Here is an 11,065-nt window from a genome sequence, read left to right on the forward strand (position 1 = left end):
ATTTTTCTTCATAAATAGTTTTGAAATGACATTCACTCAGATATCTTATAACATTCATTCTATAACATTAATCATCTTTACCTTTTGTAGAATACTTCATTAATCTTAAAATGTTAAAATTAACAATTTGATCATTGACGCTCATTGTTAATTCCCTTTTCTGCGAATCTATCATTGCTCTTCTTTTGGTTAGGAAAGATCTCCCCAAAATGATAGGTATCTTTTTATCTTCCTCAATATCCAGCACCATAAAATCAACAGGAAAGATAAATTGATCTACATTCACTAGGACATCTTCTATAACTTCTTTAGGGTACATTATCGAACGATCTGCTAACTGCAGAGTTACAGCAATTGGGGTTATTTCTCCTAATCTCAATCTATTGATAATGGCATAAGGTTAATGCTTGCACCTAAATCACATAAAGCTTTCCCATAAAATTTGTCTCCTATCGTACATGGAATTGTAAAGCTACCAGGATCTTTAAGCTTTTCAGGAAGCTTTTTCTGAATAATAGTACTGCACTCCTCCTAAGTGCAACAGTCTCATTATCTTCAAACTTTCTTTTTCTGTTGAGAATATCCTTCATAAACTTTACATAGCTAGGCATTTGTTCTAAGGCTCCAACAAATAGAATATTAATTGTAAGCTTTTTAAAAGTTTTCAGAAATTTTGAAAATTACTTATCTAATGTTGACGAAGTCTCTGAGGAAATGGAGGTGGTGGTTTTTCTAAGTTAACTTTAAGTGGAGAAATAGGTTTTTCACAATCTTTTGGAGCGTCCTCTTTTGATTCTTCAATTTCTTTTCTCTCTACTTCAGTTTCTTTTTTAATCATACTTTCCAACTCTCTTTCGCTTATAAGTTGAACATTTTTTACTTGTTATTTATTCTGGTCTTTCGAATTTGTTTCAGTATTACTAGGAAGTGTTCATTGGGATCTATTACTTAATGAATTTGCAATTTTTCCAAGTTGATTCTCAATATCTCTAATTGCAGTTCTTTGACTTTGTAATTGATTTTCCATTTGTAACACCACTTCTTCTATAGATAATTTTTTTCTCCTTAAATTGTGGATTACTGTTGAAACCTGGAGGATAAGTAGATCTATAATTATTATTCCCTTGGTTGTTCCAGTTCCCCAATGGGTTTAGTTGATTGTTCCCCCATTGTTGATTATTACTACCCGTAGTATTATTTCAATTAAAGTTGGGATGATTCTTCCAACCTGGGTTATAATAATTTGAATATGCGTTATTCTTTTTGTTATTTATGGCATTTAAAGTCTCTAATGATGCTTGAGAATCTACTGAGAATCTACCATTTGGTCTAATGAATTCTCTTCAATCATGGAGATTGATTAAGAAAAATTCATTCCAAATTGGTTTAACTTCTTTGAAATTGCAGCAAATTTGTTTGCTAACATAGTAAATGCATCAGATTCATGAGTATTGACTATTTTCTTAAGATTTACTCTCTCAGAAGGCCATTGAAAACTATCGATAGTCATTTTTTTCAACTAAAGCATACGCATCATGAAATTGTTCTGACGTCAACAAACAATCAGCAGCGACATTGATAATAGATCTGAGAGATCTAGCTAATCCATTATAAAAAGTTTGAATTATTAACCAATCTGGTATTGCATTGTGTGGACTCTTTCTTAAGAGTTCTTTAAATCGTTCACATGCTTCATAAACCGATTCAAAGTTATCTATTATGCTATTAGAACTCTTAATGAAGCTCAAATTAATTATACCACAACTGAAAAAGAGTTATTAACAATAGTATATGCTTTTGATAAATTTAGATCATACTTAATTGGAACTAAATAGATAGTGCATACGAATCATTCTGCTATTAAGTATTTAATGAAAAAGAAGAATGCAAAATCAAGATTGATAAGATGGGTTCTTCTTTTGCAAGAGTTTGACTTTAAAATAATAGATAGGAATGGAGTTGAGAGTCAAATTATTGATCATTTGTCTAGGCTTGAATTAGAAAAACCATTCAATTTTGAAAAAGAAATTAATGAATATTTTTCAGATGAAGAATTGTTCAATGTTAATGAATGGTGTGTTTCATGGTATGTCGACATTGTGAACTTCATTATTAGTGATATTATACCATATGGAATAACATACCAATAGAAGAGGAAATTTATATCTGAAGCTAAGACTTATTTTTTGGATGAACCATTTTTATATAAACAATGAAATGATCTTATTAATCAAAGATGTGTGCCTTTAGAAAAAAGAACTTATGAAATTATCTAAAAATGTCATAATTCTGATTTTAACCAACAGAAGAAGAAACTTATGTGTTTTATGATATGCCGACATTGTGAACTTCATTGTTAGGGATATTATATCATATGGAATGACATACCAACAGAAAAGGAAATTTTTATATGAAACTAAAACTTATTTTGGAATGATCCATTTTTATATAAACAAGGAAAGGATCTTATTATTCGAAGATGTGTGTCTTTAGAAGAAACTTATGAAATTATCCAAAAATATCATAATTCTGATTTTGGGGGATATTTTGTTTATTTTCTCTTGCAACTTTCTTCTTCTTCCTTTTTTTTATACTGTCAGCAGTTGTAACGAAACATTGTCTTTAAACCAAACAAAAACGATCGGTCATTTTAAGAGGCTATTGTCACGGACAAATAGTCCCACATTGGCTAGGTGTAGGGCCGAAAAGCAGTATTTAAGTCCTAGGCTGCCCACCACCCATAAGGGCTCTTTTGAGAGGTGACATGTTGCTTTACCTCGATATGATGCTCAAAGTGATACAATTTTTTTAAGAACAAATATATTTTATAGATTTAGGATACCGAGAGTAATCATGACTGATCAGGGAGAATAATCATAACTGATCGGGGAAGTCATTTCAGAAATGTAATAATAGAGAAATTATTAAAAAAATTATCATATTAATCATAGAATTGTTACTGCTTATCATTCTCAAACAAGTGATTTGGCTAAATTATTCAATCGTGAAATGAAAAGAATATTGGAAAAATCTGTAAATCAAACTAAAATGGATTTGTCAGCTAAACTTGATTATATTTTGTGGGTTTATAGGACTGCATACAGAACTCCTATAGGAATGTCCCCATACAGGCTAATATTTGGGAAAGTGTGTCACTTACCAGTTGAAGTTGAACATAAAGCAGATTGGATGATTAAGGAATTTAATTACAATTTGAAAGATGCTGGTGAGAAAATGTTATTTCAATTGAATGAGCTTGAAGAGATAAGGAATGAATCTTATGAAAGTGCTAAGATTTACAAAGAAAAAAATGAAGATGTGACATGATGAGAGGATTCTTACTAAAAACTTTTAGCCAGAGCAACAAATTTTGCTTTATAATGCATGATTGAGATTAATTTCAGAGATTATTTCCAATAAAACTTAAATCCAGGTGGATGAGCCCATTTGTTGTGATAAAAATTTATTCTTATGGAGCTGTGGATATCAAAGAACCTAAAACTGATAAAATATTCAAAGTGAATGGCCACAGGCTGAAATCCTACTTTTATGTGACCAATTTAAATTAGATGATTTTTTGATGTTGGGTCAACTAGAATAAGCGTTGGTTACGTCGGACTGACGACGTTAAACCAAGCGCTCTGTGGGAGGCACCTCATAGTTATATGTGTATTTGTTTTCATTTTGATATTGTTGTGTGTGATTTAAAAAATTCTGGTAGTTGGTAGTATTTTGACTATATATTTAGTTAGTGATTATTCTAAGACCTTAAAAGATAACTTAGACATGTTAGAATGAATGTTTGAACGTTAAGTTAACATGTGCTAAATTGAGCACTGACGCTTAAGTGCCAAGATCCGGTGCTTAAGCGCGACAGTTAAAAAAACATGTACAAATTTGGTTTCTAGAAATTCTAACCGTAAATTGGTTGGCTTGAAAGTGTGAGAGCAGTTCTACAACGTGCTTAGGAGTTATGGGGGAGGTTTAGAGTCTATAAATAAAAGGAAATAAAGAGAAATTTCACCACGCCATTTAACCCTTAAATTCTAAGTGAAAAGAGAGAAGTTTTAAAAAAGTGAAAAGAGAGAAGTTTTGTGAAAAGAGAGAAGTTTTGAAAAATGTCTTCTTATGAGAGTGATTTGAAGGAGGAAGTAATGAGAAAGAAGTTTATTAGTCAGTGTGCGCAAAAGGTGTATAATAGTTTTCTAGTTCTAGTTGTTAGTATCGAAGAAATAGCGGAGAAAATCACTAAAATTGAGGCTAATGTGACTTCAATTGAAGCGAAAGTGATGAAAGTTAACGCACATCTGGATCAAATGGGATGGCAACTTAAGATGCAGTTTAGCCATACCAGTTTTATAGAAGAAGCAGACAATGCAACGTATTTGAAGAACAAATGGATTGAAGAAGATTCAACCAGAGTTATTAATCATCGTCCATTCTTTCAGATATATGTTCTAAATGCTGAATGAGAGACTACTGATACGCCAGAATTCATTCCATCAACTAGAGAATTGAATTAAGTTTGTGATTTAGTGATTATGTGTGTAGTGTTTGTTTATGTTTAGTATTTTGTGTTTTATGTTATTAAGATCTAGTATTATGTTTAGGAATTTTCTCATTCGAGACTATTTGGATTTATAATCTATGTATTTGGAAACATTTGTAATTGTTCGTGAATTAATATAAATATTGTCTGTGTGAAATTTTGTGTTATTTAGTGTTGAATCGAATTAATTAAAATTGGTGAATCTTGAGTAAGAGAAGAGATAAGAGGGGAGGAAATAGTTATTACAGTGTTTTGAGACCATGTAGAGTTGATTGACTTAGGCTAGACGTGCATTTCACTTAAATTGAAAAACATTAAATTTGTGCACTAGCGTCTAAGCGCCAAAACCTGCGCTTAAGCGCTGCCTAAACAGAGAGACAGGCGCCTAAGAACCAAACCATTCCTAAGAACCGAACCATTCCCGCTTAAGCGCCGGTTCACAAAAATCGGTTCGCGAACGATTTTAAGTGAGTTTTTGGTCCGAAAAACACCATTATCACACCTCTCTTAGCCTTCTTCCTCTATTTTTCGTGAATTGGAAGCTAGGGCAACACCCTATTTAGAGATTTCTTGGTAGTTTCAAACCAAATTTGTTAGATTTGATCTTCTTGAGGTAAGAGCTTCACTTCTATGCAAAATTTTTTTATTTTCACCATGTATTTTGAGCACATTCATGAGCTACCCGAAAATCACTATTCATGGTGAAAATTTGAGAAAAATTGATGGAAAATGCATGGATTTATTAGTTCAAATTTTTAGGAGTTGAGTTTAGTAATTTGGAGTTGATTGTAAAATTTATTTTGAATTTTATATAATTTTTAGAAAATGTGACCAAGAATGAAAAGAAGCAAGGGAAAAGCTCCATTCGATTCAAGTAATTTTTTTAGTTCAAGATAGCAAGGGAAAAGCTCCATTCGATTCAAGTAAATTTTTTAGTTCAAGATCTCAAGATCGATACAGTGATGCACTGCATTCGAGGAAATTAACTCCTGAGCGATGTTTCAAAAGTCCGGGAGGAGCTGTAAAAGAGTTGATTGTTAGCCGCCAGTGGGAGCGGTCCTGTTATTTTTCTGTTGTTATCGTGATTTCTATTGTACGAGAGTTGATGAAGAAGGAGTCATAGTGAGGGGGAAGACAGTACAATTTTATATTGAGGTAATTAATCAGTTTTATCATTTGCCCCCAAGTAGTTTGTGTTTTTATTCAAACTATAGTCCTACTGAGAAGGAGCTAGACGAGATTATTTCATCTTTGACTGCTGTGAGAGGATTATGGAAGATTACGAATGAAAGAAAAGTAAACTTTTCCACTTCAAATTTGGATGCGACTGCAAAGGCATGGCATTATTTTATTTTTGCTAGTCAGCTGCCTACAAATCATTAAAGTGAAGTAACTTAAAATAGAGCAACCTTGAACTACTGTATTTAGTAGTCCAAGCCTATTGATATTAGAGGATTGATTTATGGAGTTATTACCAGTTCTGCTGCCGCTGCTACTACTGGAGCAACTGGAGGTTTGGGATTCGCATCATTGATCTTTTCTTTATGCGAGCATGCTGGTGTTAGATATGGCAGCTGGAAGGAAATCTTACAGCCATTGAAGCTCATTACCGGTGTGAATGTGAAGACTTATTCACATCATTCTATTTTTGGTTGGAATGGTGGATTCTCCAGTAGTTCTGCTGCCTCTACTTCACGAGCCTCTACTTCACGTGCTTCTACATCACGGGGTCAGACTTCTGGATCTGATTCTTAGTTACAGCTTACGGAAAGGATATTGAATAATGTTATTTATACCAATGATAAAGTATTAAGAGCATTTTGCAGAGCATATGGATGGGTATATTAAGAGACGAAGTGATTATGATGAGTAATACAACTTAGCTATGGAGCATCTCAATAGAAGTAATCGGGATGTAGTATTTCCTCAGTATCCTAGATATCCACCATATGAGTGAGCCTGCAGCTGTTTGGCGTAGTGATGATAGTGATGAAGAAGAGGGTGATTAGTTGGGATCTTTAGTTCTGGACATTCAATCATCTAGCAAGAACATTTGTTCAATCCACAATCATGCCAATAGCATTGTGTCCACCTCAAGAAGTGGAGATCACAAAGCAACAAGCAAGACTATACCCCATTGAGACAATTTATATCACTGATCCAGACACCAAAGTATTTATGATATTTCCAACCAGGCCACAAATCAATCGAAGAAGTAAAATTAAAAATTGATATTGTTGATTATAGTCCTTTTGTGGGACTTGATGTAGAAAAGGTGCTAGCATATGAAAGGAAATCATAAAATGCATTATGAAGAAGGTGATGCTTTCTCCCAACAAACCGATTGTCACCCAATGTCATGCTATCCTTAGGGCCTAGATATGTGAATTGATTAATGACAGTGGGTGTACCAAAAATGTAATGGCCAGCATAGTGGTGAAAGCTCTTCAGCTCAAGGCATTTGAACACCTCAATCCCTATAAAATTAGTTGGATTAAAAATGGCATGGACGAGATTTTGTTGGAGTTGTGCAAAGTAACTTTTTTATTGGGAAAACTTTAATTTGTGAAGTGCTTTGTGATTTCGTGGATAGGGATGTATGCCACCTAATATTGGATTGATCATAACAATTTGGCATGGGACTATGGTATGATAGAAGTTCCAATGCATATAATTTTGAATGGAAAAATTAATGAATGAGGTTACTGGCTTTTTCAACAAACCGGTCCAAAACTCAAAACCTAAGGAATGTAAAATCAACTTATACTATTGTCATCGATTCATAGTGGTCATCATCCTGCAAGGAAATTCAACAAGATACCAAGCTTGTTGTGGTCTTGACCAAGCAAAATTCGATGACATCGGCGGTGCACTCTCCAGTCCAGGACATTCTTCAACGGTTCTCTGATATTACTCCAAGATCATTTAGGTCCAGGACATTCTTCAACGGTTCTCTGATATTACTCAAAGATCATTTACCACCTTTAAGACCAATTCAACACTATATTGATTTCAGTCCAGATTCCCATCATTCCAGATTCCCATTTACACAAACTTGCTCACAACCACATGAGTCCTAAGGAGCATCAAAAACTTCAAGAAATTGTAGATAATTTATTGCGAAAACAATTCAATTGTCACAACATAAACCTTTGTATTATTCTTGCATTGATTGTGACTAAGAAGAACTTTACACAAACTTGCTCACAACCACATGAGTCCTAAAGAGCATCAAAAACTTCAAGAAATTGTAGATGATTTATTGCGAAAACAATTTAATTGTCACAACATAAACCTTTGTATTGTTCTTGCATTGATTGTGACTAAGAAGAACGATTCATGGAGAATGTGCATCAATGGCCGAGCCATCAAAAAAAAATTATTATTATGTTTCATTTTTCGATGCCAAGCTTGTAAGAGTTGGTTGATAAATTAGCACGAGCCACTACACTCTCCTAATTGGATCTACACAACCGCTACCACCAAATACATATTCGCCCTAAAGATGAATACAAGAAGGGTTTAAGACTAGAAATTGGTTATATGAATGACAAGTGGTGTCATTTGATCTTTACAGTGCACGTGGTGCATTCATAAGGCTTATACATTAAATTTTAAAACCTTTTTAAGTCGGTTTTGTGTTGTCTATTTCGACTATATTCTTATATATAGCACATTGAGCACTTGAATCACTTAATGTTACTATTCTCAGCTTCTAGAGATCATCAAATGTTTCTCAACCTATGTAAGTGTGGGTATGCTCTGACCAATTTTCACTTCCTTGGGCTCATCATAGGGAAAGCAGGTGTGAGTGTGGATTCAAATAGGGTAGGTGCAATACAATCTTGGCCGACACCCAAATCTATTACGAAAGTCTGCAGTTTCCATATTCTGCTTAATTTTTACAAGCATTTTATTTGCAATTTCAGCACTATCGGCCACACCTTTGACAAATTACCTTAAGCAAAAGATCATTAATTAGGGTTCAAAAAGCAGAACAACCTTACTACATTAAACGAATGCTTAAGCTCGAGACCAGTTCTAAGTATACAAAATTTCGAGAAACTTTTCTAGGTGGAAATGGATGCATCTGCCATTAGAGCAAGAGTTGTTTTATTCCAACAAGTAAAGTCGATGGGGTTCTTTAGCAACACCTTGAGTTCTATATGCCAAAGTGGTCTGCATATGAAAAAAATTTCTATGCAATTATTTAAGCACCAAAGATTTGGGAATACTACCTATTGCACAGTAATTTATTTTGTTTAGTGACCATCAAACCCTGGACTTCCTACAAGATTAAAAAAACCTTAACAGGATGCATGTTGCATGGGCGGCGTTCCTCCAAAAGTTTAGTTTTGTAGTGAATCACAGGTCTAATCAAAACAATCAAGCAGCGGATGCTTTAAGCAGTAAAGGGAATTTGTGGCGGACCAAAATCACAAAAAATTCCTACATTATCAAAGAAACCTTAACAGGATGCATGTTAGATGGGTGTTGTTTCTCTAAAAGTTACCGGTTTTGTCAAAATAATCAGGTAGTTTAGTTAGTTTATTGTTAACTAAGAAGGGTGGTCCCACATTATTAGTTAGAGTAGCCTCTAACATTCCTACCTGGTGAAGGAGAGGACACTTTTGACATCTTTTTAGTTTTACTGTTTTTACAGAAAAACAGAATTGCTTCTCCCGTTTGTTACTTGTTGCTTACCGTTTTTGGTTCTAGCTTTAATTTATCAGGTTCTAAGCCAGTCCTAAAAATTTTCTAGACTTTCTGCATTCATTCCTGGCCAACAAGGTTTTCCAGCATTCTTCTATCCTGCATTTGTGCTATTCCTCTAGCTTCACTCTATGCTTATGAATTCAGTTTGCACTAACAATTCATCATCCATAGAGCGGTTTCTGACGAAAGAGATTGTTAGAAAAGTCGCAAACTTGAACGGCTAGAGTAAGAGGCACATACATAATAAGAGAAGAAAGCCACCCAAATAACAACAGTAACTGCATTTGAATCGAAGCACGTTTTTGCAAAACATAAACCACTTCACCCAAAACATAATCATAGCAAAAATTTCTACAAAAGAACCCTAAAACCCATTGGAATAGAAATTTCGCTGTGATCCCAGACAAAGCTGAACCCTAGCCTCCAAATCCAGATTTTTTTACAGTTATTAAGATAAAATCGGCCGTTTGCAGGTTGCAGAGATCAAAATCCTAAAACTGAAAAACAAAAAAAAAAGTGACTCAACTAGAACAAAAAAAGCAGGATGGGAACGCAGTACCCGGATCCGGGCAGTGTCCTCCTGGCCTGACTGGAGAAGCATAGCAATATCGCGCCGCATCTGCCTCAGCTGCGCCTCTCTCTTGTTCCTCAGAAGCTTTATTCGCGCAGACACCAGATTTGCTTCCGTCTTGCTGTCCATTTGTTTCAGCGCAATCACAATCAGAAAGAAGAAAGCAGGAATTGAAAAATAGCGCTCGATTACCATTTCGAAGGGTTGAATCTCCTGAGGAAAATGAGCAAAGCCAATCCCGCTAGCTTCTGAAGGGAACGGAAAGGGGATTTCTCTTGAGGCATAGCGAGCGAGCAAAGAGGCGAGTGCGGAGAGGAGCTGGAAACCGGACTGAATCACGAAATGGCGCTCCAACGGTCACCAGAGCAAGAGGACGATTTCAGGTGGGGCCCGCGACCTGTGGACCGTTGGCACTTTTTGAATTAAGTGGGTTGAGGGCTTTGAGGCCGATGATGCGCGTTATGGTATGAACAAGAAAACGATAACGGAACATGTTTTGGATATTATATTATAATTCTTGTAATTTAAAAATTAAAAATTAAAAATTAAATTAAATGTATAAAGATGAAACAAAATAAATTGAATATTGAGAATATTTTTTTCTTTATTTTGTATTACACAATGCATATAAGAATGTATCATTGACATCTGATAAACATCATTGTAACAAGAAAAAAAATTACTGTCAAAATTATTTAACTAATTAAAAACACGATATTTGTTAAATACAATGATTTAGTAGATTGAACAGATTCAATAATGAATTCATCTTCTAACTAATCCTGACTTTATAAAATTTATTAAGTCTATTTGACATAATATTTTGCTTGATAAATCTAACATCACACAGACACATTATATTTATATTTAAGGTAAGAAATATTGTAAATACGAACTCAACTAGCTTTGAATGAGATTAAGGGTGTGTTTGAGGTAACTTTTTGGTTGAGGTGTGGCGGGAGAACACAAGTTACTGCAGTTTGGATACTACGGCCTGCATTTTCTTCGTGACAAAAGAGCCCATTTTCTCTCGTGCTTCTCTTGCATCTCTCTAGTGCCCTAGCTCACTTCTTCTCTCTCGCTTCTTTATGATCGTATGTTCTGGTGGCATAAACTCTCATCTCTTTTCTTCATTTTCTCTGGTCTCCAGCTCCTGTGACATTTTCTCACCTCCTTTTATGGTATTCTCTACCCTATACAATTGTTATTATTTTAGGCAATGAGGTTTG

At 34.5% G+C, this 11,065-nt stretch overlaps 1 protein-coding gene across 1 annotated transcript in view; it reads right to left on the reverse strand.

Annotated features, from left to right (window-relative positions):
• LOC110020113 (IST1-like protein) overlaps positions 1-10,207 on the reverse strand; it is a 32,441-nt gene extending 22,234 nt beyond the window's left edge. The window contains exons 1-2 of the mRNA XM_020718099.1: positions 10,029-10,207; positions 9,825-9,957 (exon numbers count right to left, since the gene is read on the reverse strand). Of these exons, the coding sequence (XP_020573758.1) occupies positions 9,825-9,957; positions 10,029-10,120 (225 nt within the window). The 5' untranslated portion in view covers positions 10,121-10,207. The remainder of the gene's footprint in view (positions 1-9,824; positions 9,958-10,028) is intronic.
• Positions 10,208-11,065: the final 858 nt, after the last annotated feature.

Source organism: Phalaenopsis equestris, unplaced genomic scaffold, assembly GCF_001263595.1.
Source record: "Phalaenopsis equestris unplaced genomic scaffold, ASM126359v1 Scaffold000091, whole genome shotgun sequence".
NCBI lineage: Eukaryota > Viridiplantae > Streptophyta > Magnoliopsida > Asparagales > Orchidaceae > Phalaenopsis > Phalaenopsis equestris.